General features: G+C 42.7%; 1 protein-coding gene across 3 annotated transcripts in view; it reads right to left on the minus strand.

Annotated features, from left to right (window-relative positions):
* Window positions 1–17281: 17281 nt before the first annotated feature.
* MAP3K20 (mitogen-activated protein kinase kinase kinase 20) overlaps window positions 17282–27537 on the minus strand; it is a 204670-nt gene continuing 194414 nt past the window's right edge. For all 3 annotated transcript variants that reach the window (XM_017973405.4, XM_002749336.7, XM_008998686.4), the window contains exons 18-20: window positions 27014–27088; window positions 21461–21611; window positions 17282–18733 (exon numbers count right to left, since the gene is read on the minus strand). In XM_017973405.4, the coding sequence (XP_017828894.1) occupies window positions 18033–18733; window positions 21461–21611; window positions 27014–27088 (927 nt within the window). In that variant the 3' untranslated portion in view covers window positions 17282–18032. The remainder of the gene's footprint in view (window positions 18734–21460; window positions 21612–27013; window positions 27089–27537) is intronic.

Genomic DNA, 27537 nt, shown 5'->3' on the forward strand with positions numbered 1-27537 from the left:
TTTTATCTAGGCTTTATTTAGTAAAATAACTTGTTGATGAAACTTTAGATACTCATCCCATTGTATCAGAATGATTGGTAGAAAGGCTGGGGGAAATAGCCATCTTTTGAGAAATTCTCTTTTAAGATATGTATAAAATCAAAAGGGGAAATTTTCCTGTCTTTATGAAACACAACCTAATGGGTTCATGCTAATTTCCTGCTCAAGGGAAGCCAGGTTCCTTCTTTGTAGCGTAGGACCTAGCACAGAGTCTGATTATGGCCCGACAGGTTGAATAGAATGTTCATTTTTTATCTTTCTGTAGCTGTAATTGGAATCAGTCTTGCAGGGATGATGTAAAAAAGACTAAACTTTGATTCTTCTGCATTAAAATTTGGACAGCACTCTAGATTTTTCTAATACCACCAGGGAAATCTTTTCACCTCTGTAGAACAGAGATAACAGTTTAACTAAGGTGGTAATGTTGCCTGTTCCAGACCAGCCTCTGTGCTCGCCTGTGAAGCACTAGGAAAGAAAAAGGTTTGTTACGTTTGATGGTTTTCCTGTTTGCTTGAGAAACTTGTCATGGTAGGAATAATGGATTGAGGGGAGAACAGGAAGGGTGTTTTCTTTCAGGGAATGTGGCTGAGGAAAACATAACTCATAGCGGAACACTATAAAATGCAAAAGTTTCCACTTGCATGTAAACTGTCTTTTACTGAGAACCAAATTGCCATAGTCACAATAGCAAGCAGAATGAACTATCTTTCAGGACAACAAAAAACTCTCAAGATAATGACTGACAAGTATCATTCATTTGTGATCCCAATAATAGGCACAATGGCCTAATTCAGGTTGAAAGTGCACACGCTTCAGGAACACTGGCAGCCATTCAGCTTGAAAAGCTGCCTAGCTCAAGAAACTTCAAGACAAAGACGTGGGAGAAACAAAATGGCAAGGAAAACAAAGACAATTCAGGATTTGTGGAGTCTAATTAAACAACACACAAGATCATATATATATATATATATATATATATATATATATATAAAGATATATATAAATACACATATATGTATAAATATATATAAATACATACATATATATATATATATATATATATATATTTTTTTTTTTTTTTTTTTTTTTTTTTTGGTTGGAGACAGAGTTTTGCTCTGTCACCCAGGCTGGAGTGTAATGGTGCGATCTCAGCTCATTGCAACCTCCTCCACCCAGGTTCAGGCGATTCTCCTGCCTCAGCCTCCCCAGTATCTGGGACTACAGGCACGCGCCACCAAGCCTAGCTAATTTTTGTATATTTAGTAGAAACAGGGTTTCACCATGTTGGCCACAATGGTCTCAATCTCTTGACCTCATGACACGCCTGCTCGACCTCCCAAAGTGCTGGGATTACAGGCGTGAACCACCACGCAGGGCCATGATCATGTTTTTAAAGCACTTGACACAGAGTTAGCTGTAGTTAAAGTATAGTTAAATTTATTTTACTACTGAGAACTGAGGAAAGAAAAAAGGCAGGAAAAAGAGGTCAGAAAATGATTATAGTTGGGTGCTGGAAAGGCTCTGGGAGTGGAGTCGAGGAGAGAATACAGGTCTATAACTCCAATCCTGGCAGTGCTCATGCCTGTAATCCCAGCACTTTGGGAGGCTGAGGCGGGCAGATCACTTGAGATTGGGAGTTCGAGACCAGCCTGAACAACATGGTTAAACTCTGTCTCTACTAAAAATACAAAAACTAGCCAGGCATGGTGGTACATGCCTGTAATCCCAGCTACTCGAGCAGCTGAGGCAGGAGAATCACTGGAACCCGGGAGGCGGAGGTTGCAGTGAGCCGAGATTGAGCCATTGCACTCCAGCCTGGGCCAAACTCTGTCTCAAAAACAAATAAATAAATAAAAAATAAAAGAAACTTCAATCCTGGCTTTGTCTCCATCTTGTGTGGTCTTGGACACTTGAGTTTAGTACTCCTTACCACAGGATGTAACGTTCTGGGCACTTGGGATAAGTAAGTTACAGCCCCGGCTTCAGTATTAGCTCAGAGTTGTTTACTGTGCCCATCTTGATCATCTTACTGGCCACCTTCTGACATCTTTTTCCTGTTTTCTTCCTCTCTTCCATTTTCGTTAGTAGTAATAACTGTAACTATGATTTAACTGTAGCTTATTTTAGGCCTTGTGGCTACCATCTAAAAATCAGTAGGGTTGGCCTAAATTGGTATTTCTTAAATTTGAGTAAAGTATAGCATCCTTTTCTTTCTTTTCTTTTCTTTTTTTTTTTTTTAAGGTGGAGTCTCACTCTGTCACCCAGGTTGGAGTGCAGTGGTACGATCTTGGCTCACTGCAACCTCCACCTCCTGGGTTCAAGCGATTCTCCTGGGATCACAGGCACGTGCCACCACGCCCAGGTAATTTTTGTATGCTTAGTAGAGACGGGGTTTCACCTTGTTGGTCAAGCTGGTCTCAATCTCCTGACCTCGTTATCTTCCTGCCTCAGCCTCCCAAAGTGTTGGGATTACAGGCCTGAGCCACTGTACCTGGTGTATGGCATCCTTTTAAAGGAAAAGCATTACGAGATTCTCCTAGTATTATTAAATTACGTTGGTTATGATGTTACTTAAAAGAAAACCGCTCCAATAAGCAGAAACCCTTCCCCTGAGAGTTGTCATTCAACTACACATCTCTCACAAATTTACAAACTGAATATAATCAAAATCAAACTTAATAGCATTAATTGGATATGTAGTATAATATTTTTAGAGCAAAATTGTTGTTCCCATCATGAATTCAGTCCCTTCACCTACTCAATTCTGTCATCGTTTTTCTCTGTTCCAAATACTGGGAAACCAAACTACTACGTGCTGTGAGTTTTGGCATAAAGGCATTTCATGTGTATTTAAAATTTCCCATTGTATCTTTAACCCACCAAGATTCATATTGATACTATTTGGCATTAAGAAAAACACAAACTCAAACACTTAACTTGCATGGCAGCGTATGGGTTTGAGGTGGCCACACGGATGCTCCAGAATATATTCATACTAGTTTTTTAGATTGTTCTGGAAATACATAGGCAAAACTTTAAAACATTTCTTAAAGAATATGTGACCTTTAGAACACATCTGACTTCAGTTTAAAGAGCACTGAACTAGTGATTCTTAAAATTCTGCAAACTCTATTTCTTACTCTTTTTTTTTTCTTTTCAGACAGAGTCTTGCTTTGTATTCCAGGCTGCAATGCAGTGGCCTGATCTTGACTCATTGCATTGACTCATTGCAATCTCTGCCTCTTGGGTTCAAGCAATTCTCATTCCTCAGCCTCCCAAGAAGCTGAGATTTCAGGCATGTGCCGCCATGCATGGCTAATTTTTGTATTTTTAGTAGAGATGGGGTTTTGCCATGTTGGCCAAGCTGGTCTCGAACATCTGGCCTTAAGCAATCCGCCCACCTTGACCTCCCAAAGTGTTTGGATTACAGGTGTGAGCCACCATGCCTGGCCTAATTCTTTCTTACTCTTAAGAGGTCTTAGCTAGGCATGGTGGTGCACACCTATAATCCCAGCTACTCAAGAGGTTGAAGCAGGAGAATTGCTGGAACCCAGGAGGTGGAGGTTGCAGTGAGTCAAAATTGGGCTGTAGCACTTCAGCCGGGGTGACAGAGCAAGGCTCTGTCTCAAAACAAAACAAAACAAAACAAAATGACGTCTGTTGGCCAGGCATGGTGGCTCATGCCTATAATCACAACACTTTGGGAGGCTAAGGCAGGTGGATTACTTGAGCCCAGGAGTTTAAGACCAGCTTGGGCAACATGGCAAAACCCCATCTCTACAAAAAACACAAAAATTAGCCAGGTGTGGTAGTGAGTGCTTATTGTCTCAGCTACTGGGGAGGCTGAGCAGGGAGGATTGTTGAGTCTGGGAGGTCGAGGCTGGCTGCAGTATGCCATTAGGGCACCACTGCACTCCAGCCTGGGTGACACAGTGAGATCCTGTATCAAAAAAAAAAGAAGTCTGTCCTGGATAATAACTGACACACAGTTGCTACTCAATTTAATACTGGTTTAAATTTTATAAACTTTGGTATATAAAATTATTCGATCCGATCTTTCTTAAAAAGCAGAGATTTTTATCTGAATAATTTTTCTTGGTTCCATTCTTATTAGTGCCACATAAAAATAGACTTATTAAATTCAGCAAATTTGTTGAAATATGCCCTTGCAGCAAACAGTGTAGATTAATCACTAGAGAATAACAATGTGCTGGAAAGGTTATGCCTATACTCTGTTCTAAGAGAAATTATTACACCTGCAGGCCCTTGCAGCCTAAATATCCATGCTTTATATCATTTGCTATCCTCATACTCTTCTCTTTATGGCCCACAGCTGACAAGACCAGGAATGGACGCCTACCCAACACAGGGTCTGCTAAGTAACCTGCAATCTCTGTGGTCTGCCTAAAAAATATGAGCTGGGCCAAAATAGACTCTCTTGGCACTTTGAAACAAGAAATATGGAAGGCTTGAAGGTTTTACTGGGTAAAGGTGGGAGCTGCAGCTAAAAGTTCAGGAACTAGCAGCAAGGATGGGAAACCTGTGGCTGCAGGCTGAAGGAGGAGAGCAGTGAAGATCAGACAGTGGCGGCTCTGTGGGGGCAGCTGAATCACATTAATGGCAGAGCACAAGGGCTAGGATCTGCCTGAGACCCACCTCACATACTGAGCCATTTCCAGCTCCAGTCTTCGTGGGGTTCTACCCTATTACAGTTCCATTTCTTGGATTGCCTTGGACAAATAGCTAACTTCTCTGTCTCAGTTTCCTCAACTGTAAAATGGAGTTGATAATAGACTCTACCTCAAAGAGTTGGTGTTAAGATTAAATGAGAAAATTAACTTGCATGGTTTATAACCAGGCTTGGCACATACATAATGAATACCCAATAAATGTTAACTCTAATCATAATAATTACTTCCATTATATGTTTTATACTATGCTACAGAAAATTCAGCTGTGTTTGAACTAGATAGAATGACTCTTTCTCATAGAGAAACCTCAGTAAAACAAGCAGGTAAAGCTGGGCATGGTGACTCACGCCTGCATCACCACGCCTGCAATCCCAGCACTTTGGGAGGCCAAGGTGGAGGGGTCACTTGCATCCAGGAGTTTGAGACCAGTGTGGGCAACATAGTGAGCTCTCATCTCTACAAAAAAAAAAAAAAAAAAAAAATTAGCCAGGTGTGGTGGTGTGTACCTGTAGCCTCAGCTCCACAGAAAGCTGAGGAGCAGTGATCACTTGAACCTGGGAGGTCAAGGCTGTAGTCAACCCTGATTGTGCCACTGCACTCAGCCTGGGTGACAGAGTGAGATGCTGTCTCAAAACACCAACAAAACCAAGCAGATGTTGTTCATTGCCTTTTGAGTTTTCTTGAAACTTCATTATTAAGAAGAATGAGACTTCTGAAAATTGCCCACTGTCTTAGTTTGAGCTGTTTTAACAAATTACCATAGACCGGGTGGCTTACTTAAACAACACAAATTTATTTCTCATAGTTCTGGAGGCTGGGAAGTCAGATCAGGCATGGCTAGGCTCTGGTAAGGGCCGAGTTCTGGGTGGCAGACTGCCATCTTCTTGCTGTATCCTCATGTAGGATAGGAGAGGAGAGGAAGGGAGAGGAACCAAGCTTTCTCATCTTTCATGACTTTCTTTATGGGACACTAATTCCTTCTTGAGGGCTCTGCCCTCATAAGCTAATTACTCCAAAAGGCCCTGATATGGTTTAGCTCTGTGTCCCCACCCAAATCTCATCTCGAATTGTTATCCCCACGTTTCAGGGGAGGGACCAGGTGGGAGGTGATTGGGTCATGGGGATGGTTTCTCCCATGCTGCTCTCATGATAGTGAGTTCTCATGAGAGCTGATTGTTTTAAAGTGTGGCACTTCCTCATTCTTGCTTACACTACCTCCTGCCACTTTGTGAAAAAGGTGCCTGCTTCCCCCTTGCCTTCTGACATGATTTTAAGTTTCCTGAGACCTCCTAGCCATGCTTCCTATTAAGCCTTCAGAACTGTGAGCCAATTAAACCTCTTTCCTTTATAATTTCCCAGTCTCAGGTAGTGCCGTATAGCAGTGTGACAAAGGACTAATACAGGCCCCATCTTCAAATACCATCACACTGGAGATTAGGGTTTTAGCATATGGATTTGGAGGAGGACAAACATCCAGTTCATAACAACCATCTAGCACTGGATTAATAGAGCTCTAATTTTTGGTAAGCTAATTTTGAGCCTTGGATAAAATAAGATAGTGATTTGCTCTAATGGCTCAAATGTAAGGAAAGGTCATCATTGAGTGTGTTATATTAAATGCAGGGGCTAGTGACTGTTAGACATTTTTTTTTTGAGATGGAGTTTCACTCGTGTTACCTAGGCTGGAGTGCAATGGCGTGATGTTGGCTCACCACAACCTCCGCCTCCTGAGTTCAAGCAATTCTCCTACCTCAGCCTCCCGAGTAGCTGGGACTACAGGTGCGCGCCACCATGCCCAGGTAATTTTTTGTATTTTTAGTAGAGACGGGGTTTCACCTTGTTGACCAGGATGGTCTCGATCTCTTGACCTTGTAATCCACCCGCCTCGGCCTCCCAAAGTGCTGGGATTATAGGCGTGAGCCCCGCGCCCAGCCCTGTTAGACATTTTTAAGACAAAGACAAAGAATAATAGAGTGGGCTAAGTCCTGAGAACTTCAGGTTCAGAGCCTCGGGTCCCTCAGGCAGGGATGAAGTGCAAACAGGGGAAGAGGGAGTGGAGAGTGGAGAGGAATGCAGAAGGAACCAAAGAACAGCAAAGGAGTGGGGAACGAACTATTCCTGTCCCACAAAATAAATGATTTTTCTTTTGCCATTTTTTGTTTCATTTTCTTTCTTTCCAAGTTTCCAATTTGGTCAATTGGGAAAGAATTCTCCATACCTCTGGCACTTGTTTCTGAATTACCAATGGAAACCAGAGAGAATGCAGGGCTAATACCTAACATCCAGTGGATGTCAGCTAATGTTTGCTTGACTGAATTGAACATTAAAACTTATTTTAAAGAAATATTTATTCTATAAAACACATACTCTATAGCACCATGAAATCCAGAGGAAACCAGCACAGGCCTGGTGAAGAAAAGAAGAAATGTAATCATCTTAATGTCTTGCTTTTAGAAGCATTTACTCACCTACTAATTCATAAAGACTCTTCCACTGTTTATGGAGACCCAAGAAGATTCAACTGTATCATAACAAAAGTGTTAACTTACAGCTGATAGACATCATGAGCACTCATTTTACTGGAGATAAAACATTTCACAAACCATGAGCTTCAGTGAGAACAGAGAAGAGAAGAACCAGGGTTAGGGGGCCTTGAGTTCTGCCTTTGCTCATAGCTGGCTGAGTGATGGGGCAGGTGCTTCAAAATCCCACAGGCTTTGGTTTCTTTTTTCTTTTCCTTTCCTTCCCTGCCTCCCTCCCTGCCTCCCTCCCTGCCTGCCTGCCTGCCTGCCTTCCCTCCCTCCCTCCCTCCCTCCCTCCCTCCCTCCCTCCCTCCCTCCCTTCCTTCCTTCCTTCCTTCCTTCCTTCCTTCCTTCCTTCCTTCCTTCCTTCCTTCCTTTTGTTGCCCAGGCTGCAGTGCAATGGCATGATCTTGGTTGACCGTAACCCCCACCTCCCAAGTTCAGGCGATTCTCCTGCCTCAGCCTCCTGAGTAGCTGGGATTACAGGGATGCACCACCACTCCTGATTAATTTTGTATTTTTAGTAGAGATGGGGTTTCACCATGTTGGTCAGGCTGATCTTGAAATCCCCGCCTCGGCCTCCCAAAGTGCTAAGATTACAGGTGTGAGCCACCATGCCCTACCAGGCTTTGATTTCTTTATCTGTAAAATGAGCACATTGAACTTCTGTAAATGGTCTTCAGGACAACTTCCTGCTGTAACACTCAGTTGAACTATGATCAAGTCTACATTTTAGATTGACAAAATGTGAAACAAGCAGAAACAGCAAAGCTTAGAAAAGAAGACACCAAATTACAATGGGGAGGCCAGAGATTTAACTGGTGTCTGTGGTTGCAAGCCTATGATGACAGCCCCTGTCCCCAGTAATTCTCACTTCCTGGTGCAGTCCTCCCACATTGAGTAGGTTGACCTGTGTATACATTAGGATCTTACAGAAATGGCTGGATGTGACTTCTGAGGCTGTCATGAGAGATAGTGTGGCTTTTACCTTACCTTCCTGATCACTATTTTTGCGGGAATCCAGTCATCGTGTCGTAAGGATCCTTAAACATGTGGAAAGGTCCACATGGGGAGGAGCTAAGGCCTCCTATCAACACCAGCACCCTCTGAGAAGACCATCTTGGAAGCAGATTCTCCAGTCCCAGTCAAGCCTTCTGATGAATGTGGCCCCAGTCAATGTCTTGATTGACACCACATTAGAAACCCAAGCCAGAACCAGCCAGCTAAGCCACTCCTGAATTCCTAACCCATAGAGACTCTGTGAGATAGTAAATGCTTGTTCTGATTTTAAACCACCAAGTTCTGGGGTGATTTGTTACATAGTATTACATAGCTATTACGATATCTGTAAGAAAAATATAGTTGTTTTTGCAGAGTGTTTATATAGCATGCATTGGCAATTTCACCTTCCTTCTTTTTTTTTTGAGATGGAGTTGTGCTCCTTGTTGCCCAGGCTGGAGCACAATGGTGCAATCTTGGCTCACTGCAACCTCTGCCTCCTGGGTTCAAGTGAGTCTCCTGAGTAGCTGGGATTATAGGTGCCCACCATCATGACTGGCTAATTTTTGTACTTTTAGTAGAGATGGGGTTTTATTATGTTGGCCAGGCTGGTCTCGAACTCCTTACCTCAGGTGATCCATCTGCCTTGGCCTCCCAAAGTGCTGGGATTACAAGCGAGAGCCATCGTGCCCGCCTCACCTTCCTTCTTTAATTTAGCCATTCATCAGAAAATTTATTGAGAACTTACTGTGAGCCAGGTGATAGAAATTCAGTAGTAAAGTTTTCTACCTTCAAGAAGCTTGTAATCTGGGAAGCTGGGGGTTGGGTGGATGGTAGTCAACGATAAACGCCTATAACAGATGCCACTTGTATTCTCGCTTTAACATCGCGTTTTCTGTTTCTGCCAGTGTTTTGAGTACATAAACTTTGGCTGTGACTTCAGTGGTTGAAGAGAATGCTCATCAGTTACTGCCACATGATTGTTTTTAGTTTTAATAAGAGCGATCAATACCATCAGCTCCCCCTTTAAATGCTAATGAATGCTTTAACACAGCAGATGCAGACATACACTGCAGATTAAAATTAGGCACAAAATTAAATTGCTTACACATAGCAAAGGAGCCAGTTTGGACATCTTGATAATCAGCCACTACCAGCTGACAAATCTTGAATTGTCCCTGCACCAACACAAAGCCTCCCCCAGTCTCAGCCAGAACAGGCATCATCTGGCAACTAATGAGGGTGCTGGTGTCTTTGGGTAAGGGAAAGGAAAACTGCCAGGTCAGACTTTCAGTAAAGCTTTGTGTACTTTTAGAAGCAGTCACAGCAGGACTGTAGAGGGCACTAGGATCAGGAAAAATTTATATTTATTAAAAAGACAGAACTTTGGGCCTCTGAAAAGGAAAGCCAAATAGTGAGATTCTATAAATGTCCAAAAGGACAGTCACACGACTATGTGTGAATTTCACACACATCTACATGTGAATTTCACACTAATCCAGAAATTAAATTGACTTAATGACATTCATTCCATGAAGTGCTTTCTTGACAAAAACATTTCTCAATATTTATAGCATTCAGATCAAAATATTTTATCTATGAGTCACACACCACTATGTGTGAACATACATAGTATTTCTATTCTTTTTTATTCCTGTGACAAGTGTTTATTGAAAACCTGCATTTATAGTGCTATGCTAGGTGTCAAGATTCAAAATGGAAAATAAGCACAGTTCACTATGATACAAGGGGCTTCTTAGGAAATATAGATTGGCCATTCTCTTGGGGGCCTGGAAATCAGGGAATACTCAGAATCTGCTCTCAGTAATACACCAAAACCTAATCATACCCAGAATCTGCTTTCCGTAATACCCCAAAACTTAATCATTGTCTCAGAGTTATACTTAGGGGCCAACTCACAATGGCAAAGCTCACAGGAGACTGATGTATAAAATTAGAATGGTAATTATTTCAAAATAGACCTAACTCCTGGGTAGATTTCTGTTAAGATCACTTAACGAACATAAAATCAGAACAAGAATTTAGATGATTTGATGTGTGTTAGCCTGATTAATAAGTCAATCAATTAATCCAGTCAGCAAACAGATTATCAACTATGTAATGGAGATACACAGGGGATGAAGATAGGCACAATCCTGCTTTCATGAAGCAGATAGTCTAGTGAGGCATACAGACGGGCAAGTCTTGGAAGACTTCCTACAATAGAGGGGGTTAAATATGATAAAGTAACCAAAAGTTTCTATACGAGCCACAAGGGCAGGCCTAGGGATCTGGAAAGGTTTCTTGGAGTTAATAATGTCTCAGCAGAGAGCTGAAAGGTGATTTAAGCAGAAAATACAGGGCAGCTGGATCGGGGCCAGGGGCTGTGGGGTGGGTGTGGAGTATAAAGTTTTGAAGACAAAGGAGGGCCTGGCAGCTAATTCAGTGTGGCTGCGGTGTGATGTGTGGTCACTTTGCTAAGGGAGTGATGCAAGAGGTTCACAGCAGCTGGGTTAGAGGACCATTCCCACACTGGGTACACATATCTCAGGCTGAATGGATTCTCACATTACTTTGGGAGAGCTGTTGCTGGACAATCTCATCTAGTTTACAGGGCTTCCACCTGTGTTCGGGCAGGTTGTGCCCTGCATGGAGGCCTTGCTTGCACAGCACGGCTAACCTTTTCCTCTGTGGATTGCCTTGTTCTAGGCTTCCATCCGGCTTTGGCTGTTCCCAACTCACCACAGCCTCTAAAGGACTCATGCTCTCTTTGGATTGCTTCTGTACCTCCAGCATGTTTTTTATGCCTGGGAGGTATTGCAGCCATTTCATCAATTAATTATCAGAGCTTAGTCTTATTTCCCTTATTGTCAAGTTCACACTGCGCTGTTCTCACAGAGCACCCGCAAGGCAGTGGGTTGGTCAGGGTGACGTAACAGTGCAAAGGAGTATGCGATAAGGGGCCTTGGAGAGGAGCAGAATAGACAAGTGGCTGGAGCTGTGGGGGGAAGTCTCCAGGGAGGCAGGACTTCAGCAAGACCCTGAATGCTGAGAAAGATTTGTCAGGGTGGTGGGCAAGGAGTTTCTCTGGTAGACTCGAGTAACAGGACATTGTGTAATAACCTACCCTGGGCTAGCATAACTGACTCCATTTCAGCTGTAAACTCCAATCTGGCTTCCCCCTTCTTACCACTGCCCCTTTGGGTGCATAACTGGCTCTGTTGCCAGGCTGGAGTGCAGTGGCGCAATCTCGGTTCACTGCAACCTCCACCTCCTGGGTTCAAGCAATTCTCCTGCCTCAGCCTCCCGAGTAGCTGGGATTACAGGAATATGCCACCACACCCAGCTAATTTTTGTACTTTTTAGTAGAGATGGGGGTTTCACCATGTTGGCCAGGATGGTCTCGATCTCTTGACCTTGTGATCCGCCCACCTTTGCCTCCCAAAGTGCTGGGATTACAGGTATGAGCCACCAAGCCCGACCTCATGCTGCACCTCATGCTGCACTTAGAAACATCGAAGCGTACTGTTTTTAACACTTGTAACCATTGTAACTGCATCCTGTTTGGCATACCTCCCCACTGCTAGTGTAAAAAAAAAAAGTTTCCCTTTAATCATTGTGTAGAAGGAGCCTGATCGCTCCCTTCTTGGTAATTGTATGGAAACCACCTGTGCCCGCAGCCCCTTCCTCTAACCTGATTTTCTGCTTCTGTAAAATTCTGCTTCAGCTGGGTACTCTCCTCGCCTACCTAAATCAAGATAATCAGGCCCTTTCCTCAGGGCTGAGAGAATTTTAAGCATTAGCCATCTCTCGGTAGCCAGCAAATCAGTAGGGAACTCATAATTTAAAACTCAAAGCGTGGCGCGTTCCTTTTAATCCGCTGGGTTACCACGTTGGAGTCCCCAGCGAGAAATTCGTCACCAGGTGCAGACCAGGCTCGTTCCTGGGGGAGGAGGCGGACTACAGGGGAACCCCCCCAAAACGTTCCAGGGCCCCATACACCACCCCTTGCAGGAGAGAGCGGATCGACTCCCCCAGCACGTTCCACCAAATTATTCTTCAGGTCCTGCTCCGAGGAGAAGGTAAGTCAGATCTAATCTGGTTATTCCTGAAAGTTACAGAGATCATCCAATTACCGGGACGCCGGAATTAACTATGGTAATTTCTGTAACCTTGGGTTCTGGGTGCCCCACAGTCCCTGGTCCTGGTTCTGGTTCTGGTTTTGGACTCCAGAAGAGTCCTGGTTCAGTCCTGATCCTGGTTCTGGACTCTGGAAGAGTTCTGGTTCTGGTCTCTGAACTCTGGGTGCCCCAGAGTCCCTGGTCCTGGTCCTGGTTCTGGTTCTGGTTCTGGACTCTGGAAGAGTCCTGGTTCTGGTCTCTGAACTCTGGGTGCCCCAGAGTCCTTGGTCCTGGTCCTGGTTCTGGTTTTGGACTCCGGAAGAGTCCTGGTCCTGGTCCTGGTCCTGGTCCTGGTCCTGGTTCTGGTTCTGGACTCTGGAAGAGTCCTGGTTCTGGTCTCTGAACTCTGGGTGCCCCCGAGTCCCTGGTCCTGGTTCTGGGTTTTGGACTCCAGAAGAGTTCTGGTTTTTCTGTTTTTAAATTCTAGGGGGTCTGAAGTTCCTGGTTCTGTCAACTTTTGGCTGTCTGCTTCTCAACTCTGGGTATCCGGGGTCTTTCGTCCTGTCCTTTCGCCTGATCTAGAGGGGCTCAGCCCTAACAAGGGCACCACCCTGGACTCTGTCACCACTCCAAAATGCTAAAAAACAAAGTTCTTGGTTTCTAATTTAAAATATTTATACAAAAATTTTTTCAGGGTTTAAACTGTTTACAGAGTGCAAAAAGACTGTAATAATCTCTGAATAAGGTATAAAAAATAATCAGGCCCCTTCCTCGGGGCTGAGAAAATTTTAAGCATTAGTCATCTCTTGGCTGCCGGCAAATCAATAAAGAACTCTTAATTTAAAATTCAAAGTGTGGTGTGTTCCTTCTAACTTGCTCGGTTACAACAATTGGTAATAGAAACTGAATCCTGATTTTAGTGTTGAATGAACTATGAGGTTGTAAGTCTTCATTCTTCAACTCTGTTGGTTTGATCACACATTATTTGGTCAGCTGGTACACTAAAGCTTGACAATTTTGATCATACATTGGCAGTTCTTCCACTTTAGCAAACTCATAAACCAGTTCCAATAACAGCAAATAATAAGACACTGAGTCCAGGTCTTTCACTCTAATTTCCCCAGGACACCCCGGCTTCACTGTAGTTTCTCAGATCCAATGATGGCAAGAGAGCTGATACACCTCTTAAGTGCAGTCTCTATCATTTAAAATTTCAGCCAGGTTACATCCCGAACAAGGTGGCACAGCTACGTCTTGACATCTTAACTGAGTAGTTTCTGAGAACCAGACTTGTTGAAGCATACCACATCTGCACCAACTTGTTGAGGTGAAAGGATAAATTGTAGAGGAGGTACTTAAGCTTATGAAATATAAAATGTTTTTTGATACAGCTGAATTGGAAAAGTTGCTAAGTCAGAATGCCTTCAGGTGTAGCCAGGGTGTTTTGACCCTGCCATTTTGAAATACTGGAGATTCTGACCCTACTGTTTTGACACTGGAGATATTTTGACTCTGCTTATAGATAAAATATTTTGATCCAAATTATATAAATATTGAGAATTGTTTTTGCTAAGAAAGCATTTCATGGAATTCATGTCATTATGTCAATTTAATTTCTTGATTAGTTTCCTATCCAACATAATGTTTCCCATTTGTATATTATTAGTTTTTTGAGACAGGGTCCCACTCTGTCACCCAGGCTGGAGTGCAGTGGCACGATCCTGGCTCACTGCAGCCTCAGCCTCCTGGGCTTAAGGGATCCTTCCACCTCAGCCTCCTGTTGCTGGGAGGAGACATGTGCCACCACACCTCATTAATTTTTGTATATTTTGTAGAGATGGGATCTCAGTATGTTGCCCATGTTTCAAACTCCTGGGCTTAGGGGATCCTCCTGCCTCAGCTTCCTAATGTGCTGGGATACAGGTGTTAGCCACAGCACCTGGCCACATTTTTTTATTGTACCAATTTTTTCCCCCGTGGATCAATTCTTTTATATTTTACAATGAAGATGTTGCAAATCAATTTTTGGTTGTTATTCATATTGTATGTTACCAATTACAGCTTCTGCCACTGTGAGTTTTCTTTTATAGTTACTGTTTCTTGCCTAATTTTCCAAGATCAGATTTACTGTTCTGAATTTTACTGTGAATAGTTTTAAATATTACTTTTAATTTTATGAGCTATATTTATTATCAATTGGCTGAAAACAATTGATAATTATATTTCTTTCTAAAGTAGTCCTTGATTTAAAAAAAAATTCCCGGTTCTCCTATACAGTTTTGGGATTATCCAATTATTCAGCCTAGGTCCATTGTATTGCTAATGTGGTGATGGTGCAAAGAGCTAAACATCCTGCTTTGGGCTTTGCCTGGAATAAAGACTGCCTCTGTGATAGCAACCAACATAGACTTGGCACTTGCAAACTAGCTCTGAATCCTATTTAGGGAAAATCTCCACATTTAGAGGTACCCTGTCCAAGATACACTCTTTCGATTTGTTCCTACTGTAATTTTTCTCCTAATCCTAAAATAATATCCCTATCCCTTTCCTTCTTTTTTTGGGGGGGGGGTCTTAACCTCATCCCTCGCAACTAATACAATATTAGCTACTGATTTATTTTTATGGGGAAAAAACAGTCCTGTTAATCCCTGCTTTGCTCTTGACTTACATTCATCTTTCAACCTGGCAAGGGACTTTTGGTGAATAAGCATCATTAGGAGAAAAAAAAAGAAAGAACATCCAACTTATTGTTTCTTTACAGTCAAGAAGCAGACTGCAGATGTTCTTACTTTGATTTTTGACTGGGAGCATTGATGCTGAGAAGTGTTTTTCCATGAGATACTACAAAGTGGTCAGTTTTGTGGGCTGGTGGAATAACCTCTTTACAGTCACTGACTGCACTAAATAGGGCTGAGATCATTGAGTTGTTTTATTACCAGCTTGGATTCCCTACCTCATAACCCAAGAAAGCAAGATGGAAGAAAATAGCATGAGACTAGCAACAGTTTGCATAGCGCCTTTTAAACTAGACTCTTCAGTAATTCCCCAGAATGCAAATTTTGTTTCACGATTAAAGCTATACTTTGTGTTCCTTTCACAGTGACTCAGTCAAGTCTGTTCAGCTACTTATTCAAAAATCCTAATCAAAGAAAATATTTTATTGCTTACTTAGAAACAGGATGACATTAAGATAGCATATTTTGTTTTAGTCTATTTTTCTTTAAACGAAGGACATAAAGGAAACATAATTGAAAACAGACTTGCTTGATATAAGCTTCATGAGAAAGGATCATGGTGGAGCTGAAAACTGTTGAGAAATAGTAAGTATACCCTGCCCCCGTGGGTTCCTCATGGAGAATACCTTTTCGTTTGTCTGTAATCAGTGGTGAGCAGGTAACAGCTGCCTACTTGGTATATTTTTGAGTTATAGGAAAATACAGAACTCCTGTTTGTTAATAATAGTCACCTGTTCAGAGAATAAATACCTGGATCAGAACCTGCTCGGGGCCTTCAGCCTGGAATGCTGTCAGCCCCTGAGGCTCTCAGCTCAGTAAGCTGCTGGCCCCCTGGACAGACCCAGTTTGCTTTTCTATCTGGGTGTTTGTTTGCCTCTCATTTCCTTCAGCGCCACCTGGGTGGGGGTCTCCTGGCTGAGCTGGTACTCCGTAGAAAACCTTAGAAGTTGGTTACACATGATGGAAAAGAGGCTCTCACTAACTCATTACACATTCCCATTGCTTTTGCTTGTAAATGCATTTGGCACAGAATAAAACTTTTATAAAATCAAGTTGTTGAATCAATGTTTAGGTGATGACAACTTCCCCTGTAAATGTCATTTCCTATACGTTTTGACTTTAGTATTGATTGATTGATTGATTGAGACGGGATCTTGCTGTTGTTCAGGCTGCAGTATAGTCACCTCTCACTGCAGCTTTCACCTGCCAGGCTCAAGTGATCCTCCTGCCTCAGTCTCTTGAGAAGCTGGGACTATAAGCACATGCCACCATGCCCAACTAATTTTTGTATTTTTTTTTGTAGAGATGGTGTTTCTCTATTTGACCAAGATATGCTGGTGACCCACACTGGCCTTGAACTCCTGGCTCAAGCAATCCTCCTGTCTCAGCCTCCCAAAGGGCTGGGATTATAGGCATGAGCCACTATGCCTGGCCCACCTTGTCTCTAATGCTACTGAAATACAGTTTTCTCCACCAGGCCTCACATAATGTATCACACAGCAGAGCGGCCACTTTGAGAACATATGCATGTACTCTGATGACCACTTTTTAAAAAAAAGACTTCAAACCCACAGAATTACCGGAGTGTCCTTTGGATTTCTGTAGAGCACTGAGAGTCCTACGTAGGGCAAAGGACACTTGATTTTCAGGGTTAGTGAATGCTGAATGGAATCTCAGAATATCAAAAGTAACATTTATTGATTTGATATAGAATAAGTTTGTTGCTGCCTGACTTTTTTGGTTTGTAAAACATGAAGCATTTCACAAGTTGGATCATCCCACCATTTCTACCCTAAGCTGCAGACAGTCTCCTTGCACCCGCACGGGTTTTACCTCTTTGCCTGCAGCTGCTTAGAGCGGTCTTAGAGCTGCAAAGCTGATATTTACTGTCTCGTACCAACAAGGATGTTGGTAATTTTAAATTTCTCTGGCTTTTAGCTTGTGACGTTATTATCTTACTCTGTGTCTGTTTTCTTTTAGATTTTAGATTTTCTGACATCCCAAGGGGCCTTTATGGACTGTTGTTTTTCCCTCTTTGCTCCTTCTTTGGTGAAATTTAGAAAATAATATTCAAAAGCAGTCCTAGGGAGGTTAGGGAGAGAAAGAACCACAAATCTAGGCAATTTAAATCTTTAGTTTCTGATGAATTGTAATGAATGAGATATGCATCATAATCAACATTAAATTCAGTAACCTTTTTTATTACTGAAAAATGACAAGCCAAATCAGTTCAACTCTGACCATGATAAAAACACAAATATCTTACTAAAATAAATACTAAATACTAACTAGCAGAATTCAGCCAAGGGTGGGATGAGTGAGGTACCTGCCTTGGGCACAAAATTTAAGGGGGCATGAAAAGAGGGGGGGAAAGAAAACCCCAAACCAAAAAACTCAATAATCAAGCTAAATGATATTTTAATGCAATACTTTAAAAAGAAAACAAATGCAAAAAAAAAAAAAAAAAGAACAAAATATCAACATGTTAAATAAAGACAAGATCAGTAACAGTGCCTTGCCAGGCCATACTGCAGCCTCAGCCAAAAGGAAAAATCAGTAACACTGATCCTGTCTTTACCTAAAAATGTGAATTTTTTGTTGACCTCACTTGCTTTACCCTAGTCCTGGTCCTGCCAACAAGAATATCAGTGGTTAGGGTAAAAAGATGGCATAACCCTTCCTCTAATGTTCACTTGAGGGAGAAAATATGTGTAGTGATTTTCAAGTCCAGTCATGATCACTGGGCAACCAGAATCCATAAGTTTGGCCCTCGTTTGGCTATAGTCTCAATTAAAAGGTATTTCCCAATCCAAAGCATGGAAGTATTGTCTTTTTGTTAATTCAATCTGAAGGGATCATATTATCAAAAGCCATTACATTTCTTTTTTCTTAACCTGCTTAGAAAAACTCATGGAGTTCAGTTCATCAAAAGTTCCTCCATCCACGGTGGTCCCCTCTGGCTCTCTCTTTATTGGATTTGGCGGGAGAGGGCCTGTGGGGCTTTTTCCGGTATTCCACTTTTGTCCAGCTCCCCTCACTGACTTTGCTCTCCTCTTCACTGGCTCTTGAGTCAGTCTCAGGGTGCAAAGGCATCCCTGGTATGGTCTTGGGTTGGTGGAGGTCCCTGGGGCTTCTCTTGAAGTCAGGGGACTGCTGAGCCTTGAGTGCTGACTGAGAAACCCTGTAGAACTTTCCAGGATATCTCTCTCTTGAAGGAGTGGAATGCTGACTTTTTCCACTGTATCTTCCTCTAGGAGAAGAATTGAGTGATATACTACCACGACCATATTTGTTCCTGCTTCTGTCTGAGTAGCGACCCCGCTCTGAAGAGGTGTCCGTTTTGCCACTGGAAAAGCCGCTGTCCCTAGAGTTGAGATGTAGGGAAGAGAAGTTTTTGTTCAGCCCATACTGAGTAGGAGAGGAGCTTCTGGATTGGTTCACAGGTGTAATCTGTTGATACTTAATGGGCACCTGGGTCCGTCTCACAGCAGCAGCATAGGAATCCTGGCCATCAAAGTGTGAGAAGTATGGTGAGCCCAGAATAGGATTGCTCTGGGAACGCTGTAAGGAAGTGTTGGATGCAATCTGCCGCATCCTCAGAGTATCTAACCACTGGCAATCAGCACCTGCAGGAGAAATGGAAATGAGTATCTTTTAAGCCACACTAAAGCTGCATGCCTAATTCACATGCCTGTCTTAGGATAATTCAAGGCTGTTTGCGCTGCTGTAAGCTTTGCCATTCATAGAAATTCTAGGCTATGTATAAGGACATTTCCTTTATTACAAATACTTTAAAAAATAAGGACATTTACACTTATTGGATAGATGCTGTGTGCTTGGCATTGTTCCATGGGCTTCACTTACACTTTCTCACTTAATCCTCTCAATAATCTTCTTGGGTAAATATTGATAGTCTTATTCGATAAATGAGGAAGCTTGGGAGGTCAAATAACTTGCCCAAGATCACTCAGTCAATAACACCAAGTCCTTCTGCATCTAAATCCCATCTTCTTCCTACATAGTAGTGTTGTCACTTCTAGAAAGTGTGTTCAGGTGTCAGTGGCATGTTTAGTAAACAAAAGGTTTTTTTTTTGCAACGTGCACATTTAAAACCTCAAGGACCCTAAATGCAGATAAAAGAAATGAGGTTCCAAAGGTTGAGACAGCTAGAGATTATTTGGAAGAGAGACCGTTCATGTGTCCAGAGGAGAGATCCTGAGGCTTGGGAATAAAATGTATTTTCAGCAGAAAAAATGAAGCTGCCTTGGCAAGTAGGAAGAAGTTAAGGTAGAATAAAATGGTTGGCCGGGCATGAGGGCTCACGCCTGTAATCCCAGCATTTTGGGAGGCCGAGGTGGGTGGATCACAAGGTCAGGAGTTCTAGACCAGCCTGACCAACATGGTGAAACCCCGTCTCTACTAAAAATACAAAAATTAGCCAGGCGTGGTGGCACGAGCCTGTAATCCCAGCTACTCAGGAGGCTGAGGCAGGAGAATTGCTTGATTGCCCTGGGAGGTGGAGGTTGCAGTGAGGAGAGATCATGCCATGGCACTCTAGCCTGGGCAACAGAGCGAAACTCTGTCTCTCAAAAAAAGGAAAATGGTGAATTAACAAGGATCATTTAGTAAGGTATATTTCAGTGAATAAGCAACTTCCTCACACCTGAGATCTTTTCTATTTTCCTCCGAGCCTGAACAATGTTGCCCATGTTCTAGAGTTCCTCCGTGGTCCTCCAGGCCTCAGCTTCCTCAGCTACTCCACCCCCTGCTCATGCAGATGGCATGTCTGGAGGATATCAGAGCATGCACATGTCTCTGTCTCCCTCACTGCCTAGGCACTCACCCCTAAGGTGAGTGACTTGTCCAGACAATTCCAGAGACTCCTCCCAGGCTTCAATCCATCACAATGCTTCTTTTCTTTTTTTATTTTGAGATGGAGTCTCACTCTGTCATTCAGGCTGGAGTGCAGTGGCCCAGTCTTGCTCACTGCAACCTCTGCCTCCCAGGTTCAAGCAATTCTCCTGCCTCAGCCTCCAGTAGCTGGGATTACAGGAGCACACTGCCACACTTGGCTATTTTTTTTGTATTTTATCATAGATGGGGTTTCACCGTGTTGCCCAGGCTGGTCGGGCTGAGCTCAGGCAATCCACCCGCCTCGGCCTCCCAAAGTGTTGGGATTATAGGCATGAGCCACCACCACTGGCCTAAAATGCCTTCTTTTGTTGTTACTGCATACATGTGTGCATTTTATTGTGATAAAAAACACATTTTCCATCTTAGCCATTTTCAAGCGTATAGTTGAGTAGTGTTAGTATATTTATATTGTTGTGCAACAGATCTCTGTAATTATTTCATCTTGCAGTACTGAACCTCTAAACCCATTAATCGCTACGTTCCTCTTTCCCCTTCTCCCCCATCCCCACTTGTTAACTATCTTCTACTTCCTGTTTCTATGACTTTGATTGCTTTAGATACTTCCCATGGGCAGTATCATACAGAATCACAATGCCTTCTTTCCCTCCCCTTGACTTCTCTGGAATTTTGGCTTCCAACAGAACCCTGATTTTGCTCAGTCTCCAGCCCCCTCCATGAAGCCACACGATTGGGAGAACTGACCGCATTCTGGCTCCAGGGGCCGACGTTAATGAGTCTAAGTCAGATGTGCTCATGCTATGTTTAGGGACGGACAAGTTGCTCCATTCTGGCCAAAGCAGAACTGGTGAGGGGTAGTCTATTGGGGGTGTCTAGAAAAGTTTTCCTTACTCCTAAATATAAGAACAGCTAAGAACTTAACCCATTCTTTCCTTTGGGCATTTTCGTATCTTTGTGTGATGCCCAGAAACAGGAGAGGAACCGAGGGCAAAGGCAACCTATGGAGCGTGGCAGGGTAGAAAGAAGGGAAGGTTCATTCCTCTATCTTAATGTTTGAGCCGGCTTATCTTACTGCGCCTGGAACCTGCCCTACCTCTGGACTTCTTGTTATGGAAGATAAAAAATTTTATCACAGTTTAAACCAGTGGTTTAAGGACTTTAGAGTAGTTCTTAATCACTGGGAAGGCTTCTTAAAATGCAGATTGCAGGTCCTACCCCCAAACTTCTGATTCAGTAAGGTTTGGGCCTGAGAATCTGCATTTCTAGCAAGCTCACAGGTGATCCTGATGCTGCTGGTCCTGGGGCCACATCGGGAGAATTATTGGAGTAAGCCAGTTGAAACTGGATTTTCTGCTACTTGAAGCTCAGAGATAGATCTCAACTGATGGAGGTGGTATCCTCTGAGCCTTCACATCATTTGAAAATGTCATAATTCCGTTTCTGGAATGTAGCACACATCTAATATGGGAACACCAACTTACTTGAGTCGGACCTGCTTCCAGGGTTGCCGTCTGAATTGGCAAATACTGTCTGAATGGCTAGTTGGACTGCTTTCACTTCATCCTGAGGTTTTGTTCTACTCCACTGAATCGAATGGACGTGTTTAGTGCTTTTTGGAGTTCTAACATCACTCTGGTGAAACAAACAAAAAGAAATGTATGACCAAATAGGCACACATATATAAGATAAGATAGCCAGGTTATTGTATCACTTCAATTTCACTTCTTAGAACACTATCATAATGCATAATGAACAGTTGGCCCAAATCTGCTAATTGGATTAAAACAAAATTTTTAACCACTTAATTTCTCAGTGGGTCATAGCACTTATTCCTTAATGGATTATAACATATATTTCTTAGTAAACTATAGTAGCTAAAAAATAAGGTTGTCTTCTCCCAGAATTTGTTATATTTGACATATCTCAACTTACCTCTTTGTTTAATAAGAAATAAAAAAATTACCTCTTCTATTCATAGTATTTGAAGACAGATATTTTGCTGAATAAATGAAAATCTGGCCATCATGTTTGCTTAAGACTGCATTTGCATCCTCAAGGGAACTGAGCAAATGTGCAGTGGGGGGTGAATTACCTGCACGGAGGAGGAATGCTCTCAGATGCAAAAGTGGGACAGGATCAAAAAGTAAGAAATGGGGACCAGGAAAAGGAGAGGACACTAGGTCAAGACACATCACTTTCTTGTCCTGAAATGGCCCTCCTCACTAGGTGTCACCAATCAGTGTCAATTAAAGAGTCTCCAGGATTCAATATGGTTAGGGAACTATGTTTAAAAAAACTGAAGTGAAAACTCCAGACACAAGTATCCCTATGGGGTCTAAAAAAGGAGGAGGAGGGCGAAGAAAGGGGGAGACAAGAAAAAAAGAACTGGGTGTGCTGTGTCTCCAGAACTGTCTAAGGCAGGCAGAGGTAGAATCTGGTTGTTCTAATTGATTACTAACAAGAGGGCTTTTCCTGAATAGTGAGAACCAGTTAAGAAGCTTTAGAATATAGTCTAGATTCCAAGTTCCTCAAGACCAACCAGCCTCTTTTGTTTGGGTTTTGCACCTTGCAAGCAACGCTTTGACAAGTAATATAACTTCTCAGATACCTCATCCCTCACAACCTGTGCACCCCAGCAGATGAGAATAAATAATTACTGTAAAACTTTTTGGCTTCCAGCCTGGATAAGTGGACTTCTTTTCTTTTTTCGTTCTTCTTTCTTTCTTTCTTTCTTTCTTTCTTTTTTTGGGAGAAAGGCAGGAAGGGAGGGAAGGAGGAAGGAAGGGATGAAGGAAGGAAGGAAGGAAGGAAGAGGGGAGGGAGGGAGGGAGGGAGGGAGGGAGGGAGGGAGGGGGTGGAAGGAAATCAAGCAATGAGAGAAACATTGCCGACCTGGATCTAGGGGTTTACAAGTTGATTTCTTTTTTTTTTTTCCTTTTTTTTGAGAGAAGGAAAGAAAAAAAATGAGTAAAGGAGAGGAAGAAAGAGGAAGAGAAAGAGGGAGGGTGAACGGAAATGGAAATATTGATTTATTCTGAAAAAAATGGGTATTAATAATGGCCAATCAATGTTTCATTTAAACCTATGAGTAGGTGTGATGTGGTATTGACAAGAATGTATATTTTGTGTATTTGAAGTGGAGAGCTCTATAAATATTTATTAAGTTTACTTGCTCTAGATATGAGTTTGAGTCCTTGATATCCTTATTAATTTTCTGTCTCATTGTGTCTAAGTCTCTATGTATCTGGGTGTTAGGATCGTTAGCTCTTGTTGTTGCATTGATCCTTTTACCACTATATCTTTGTTGCTTTAAAATCTATTTTATCCGCTACGAGAATTGCAACTCCTGCTTTTTATTTATTTATTTATTTATTTATTTATTTTTGCTCTCCATTTGGTTGGTAAATCTTTCTCCATCCCTTTGTTTTGAGTCTTTGTGTATCCTTGCATGTGAAACAGGTCTGGATGTAACATGCCATTGGGTTTTGGCTGTGTCTTTTGATTGGGGGATTTAGTCGATTTAAATTTAGGGTTACTGCCATTTGATGTTAACTGGCTATTTTATCCATTTGTTGATGAAAATTCTTCTTTATGTTGGTGCTCTTTACTTTTTGGTATATTTTTAGAAAGGCTAATACTGGCTGTTTCTTTCTGTGTGTAATGCTTCTTTCAGAAGCTCTTGTAAAGCAGGCCTGGTGGTAATAAAATCTCTGAGTTCTTGCTTGTTCATAAAAGATTTTATTTTTCCTTCAGTTGTGAAGCTTAGTTTGGCTGGATATGAAATTCTGGGCTGAAGGTTCTGTTCTTTGAGGATGTTGAATATTGGCCCCCCACTCTCTTCTGGCTTGTAGAGTTTCTGCTCAGAGATCTGCTGTAAGTCTGATAGGCTTGCCTTTGTGGGTAACCTGACCTTTCTCTCTGGCTGCCCTTAGTATTTTCTCCTTCGTTTCAACCCTGGTGAATCTAACGATTATGTGCCTTGGGGTTGCTCTTCTTGAGGAATATCTTTGTGGTGTTCTCTGTATTACCTGGGGTTGAATATTGACCTGCTTTGCTAGTTTAGGAGAAGTTTCCTGAATAATATCCTGAAGGGTATTTTCCAGCTTGGATTCATTCTCTCCATCACATTCAGGTATACCTATCGAACGTAAATTTGGTCTTTTCACATAGTCCCACATTTCTTGGAGACTTTGCTCATTCCTTTTTATCCTTTTATCTCTAATCTTGTCTTCTTGTTTTCTTTCATTAAGTTGGACTTTGACCTCTGATATCCTTTCTTCTGCTTGAACAATTCGAGTGTTTAAACTTGTGCATACTTCTAGGAGTTCCTGTATTGTATTCTTCAGTTCCATTAATTCGCTTATATTCCTCTCTAAGTTATCTATTCTCAATAGGATTTCATCAAACCTTTTTTCAAAGTTCTTAGTTTCTTTATGTTGGGCTACAACATGTTCTTTTAACTCACAGAAGTTTCTTATCCATTCCCTGAAGCGTGATTCTGTCATTGGGATGCGCTCGTTCTCCATCAAGCCTTGTTCCATTGTTGATGTGGAACTGTGATCATCTATAGAGGGAGAGGCGTTCTGATTTTGAGTATTCTCAGCCTTTTTACGCTGGTTTCTTCCCATCATTGTAAATTTATCCTCCTGTCGTCTTTGAAATTACCAACTTTCAGATTAGGTCTCTTGAATGGACGTCCAAGTTGTTAGTTCCCAGGGCCAGAACAGCGGCGTTAAGACTGATGGTGCTTTTCTGCCCAGGATTCTCCTGTGTGGCTTCCTTCTTGTGTCCATAATAGGCGACTCTGCCTTCCCGGGGCTCCAAACCTTGGTCAGAAGGGGAACCAGTCTCGTTTACTCTGCGCCGAGAGCTGCCGTGCCGAGGTGCCATCACAGCCACTGTGCCGGCCTCAGGAGTCGTGCTGGGGACCCGTGTGGGTCCTCCAAACCTCGGTCGGAAGGGGAGGCAGCCCTGTTTACTCTGCTCCGAGAGCTGCCGCGCAGAGGTGCTGGCGAAAACGCTGCGCTGGCCACAAGAGTCGCGCTGGCAACCCGTGTGACTCCTCCACTGGGGTTCTTCTGCTCCGTGAGCGACCAGAATTTGTCTGAAAGTGTGGCATCCTCTTGTTCTCTGCGCTTCCACTGAGAGCTGCAATCCCGAGATGTTAGCGATCGGCCATCTTGGATCGTTCCCCTCTTTTTCTTTTTCTTTCTTTCTTTTTTTTTTTTTTTTTAAGACAGAGTCTTGCCCTGACACCCATGCTGGAATGCCATGGTGTGATCTCGGCTCACTGCAACCTCTGCCTCCTGGGTTCAAGTGATTCTACTGCCTCAGCCTCCTGAGTAGCTGGGATTACAGGCATACGCCACCATGCCTGGCTAATTTTTGTATTAGTAGAGATGGGGTTTTATCATGTTGGCCAGGCTGGTCTCAAACTCCTGACCTCAGGTGATCCACCTGCCTCAGCCTCCTAAAATGCTAGGAATACAGGCATGAGCCATCACACTTGGTTGTTTGTTTTTTGAGGTGGAGTTTCACTCTGTCACCCAGGCTGGAGTGCAGTGGGGCCAACTCGGCTCACTGCAATTTCTGCCCCCAGGTTCAAGTGATTCTCAAGCCTCAGCCTCCTGAGTACCTGGGATTACAGGTTTGTTCCACCACACCTAGCTAATTTTTGTATTTTTAGTAGATGGGGTTTTGCTATGTTGACCAGGCTAGTGTCGAACTCCAGCAATTCTGTCACTGAGCACCTCACACCTTAGGACTTCCTTTCATCGCTTCAAGCCTATTTTTCCTATCTACAAAATGAGGATAATAATATCTTTCTGTGTTTTTTTTTTTTTGAGACAGGGGTCTCACTCTGCCACCAAGGCTAGAGTGCAGTGGTATGATCGGCTCACTGCAAGCCTCAACCTCCTGGGCTCAAGAGATCTTCCCATCTCAACTTCCTGAGTACCTGGGACCACAGACATGTGCCACCACACCCTGCTAATTTTTGTATTTTTTTGTAGAGATAGGGTTTTGTAGTGTTGCTCAGGCTGGTCGCAAACTCTTGGGCTCAAGTGATCTGCCCAACTCAGCCTCCAAAGTGCTGGGATTACAAGCTCACACCTGTAATCACACACACTGTGCCTGGCCAATATTTTTCAGTATTTATTTACATGAAATTAGTGTGATCAAACTGGTATAAGCACCTCTAACAGTGCCCGGTTCATGGTAAATCCTTAATAAGTGTTTCTTGAATGAATGAATTGGATGAGTGAATGAAATGCATGTCCCTGTGGTGGTACGTGCACACTAATATCTCCATGTGTGCCAAGACTGTACCGTAACTGTCGCCCTCCACACACTCCCACCGGGTTTTTATACCTTGTAAGGTACACATTCTACCAGCCACAAAGATCTTGTTGGTTTGAAAAAAAAAATTAGGCCGAGCGCTGTGGCTCACACCTGTAATCCCAGCACTTTGGGTGGGCAAGGCGGGCGGATCACAAGGTCAAGAGATCGAGACCATCCTGGCCAACATGGTGAAATCCTGTCTCTACTAAAAAATACAAAAATTAGCTGGGTGTGGTGGTGCGTGCCTGTAGTCCCAGCTACTTGGGAGGCTGAGGCAGGAGAATTGCTTGAACCTGGGAGGTGGAGGTTGCAGTGAGCCGAGATTGTGCCACTGCACTTCAGCCTGGCACCTGGCAACAAAGCAAGACTCTGTCTCAAAACAAAACAAAACAAAAATTAGTATTAAGCATTAGTATCCCCAGTACCAAACATCTTACATGGTATATAGAAGGTGTTCAATCCATAATGAATGAATGAATGAATGAAGCACTACCTCAGTCTCTATCTGGGTGAGTATATCCTGTTCTCTTTTCTTCCCAACATGTTGTTAGAGAAATTATATTGATCTTCCCATGTTCACGTTGCTTAGTTTCTCTCCAAATAAATTCCAATAAATTATATGCTCTGAGGTAACAGATAAATTTATATTCATTAACTGATGGTGAAGCCACTGGCCTTTTGCCCCGAGAGCTTACCTCATATGTGACAGTGCACTCCACAGTCTGATTTTTTGCTATTCCTACAATCCACTTCTCCATTACAAATGGTGGCTGAAAAACAGAAGTTAGGATGGTGTAGTACCATAACACAGTCTGCTCTACTATATTATGTTTCTCTGAAGCCAGTGTGCCATATACAATTAGAAAATGGGGTATAATATCAGATTATGAAAGCCTTGTCGGTTCCCATGTGGTCACTCACAACATGCTAATGTTTGGGGTTTTGCTTTTCATAAGACATCCTTTCGTATATCTGTAAACAGCTAGTCATGGTCTCCCACAATCTTCTTTTCTGGTATAACATTTGCTATCACTCAATCCTATCATTAGGTCATTGATTCATGCTAAAGTTTGAAACATCAGTTGGAAAGCTTTCCCACAATTAAGAGAAATTCGTAGCAATATGAAAAGACCCTGAAGTGCTTTCCTTAAGCGAAGTTGTGGCTGGCTTAGTGGCTTCAACAATCGCTCTGCTTTCCATGGCCTCAGACTATCCAGCA

Source organism: Callithrix jacchus, chromosome 6 (genome assembly GCF_049354715.1).
Source record: "Callithrix jacchus isolate 240 chromosome 6, calJac240_pri, whole genome shotgun sequence".
Taxonomy (NCBI): domain Eukaryota; kingdom Metazoa; phylum Chordata; class Mammalia; order Primates; family Cebidae; genus Callithrix; species Callithrix jacchus.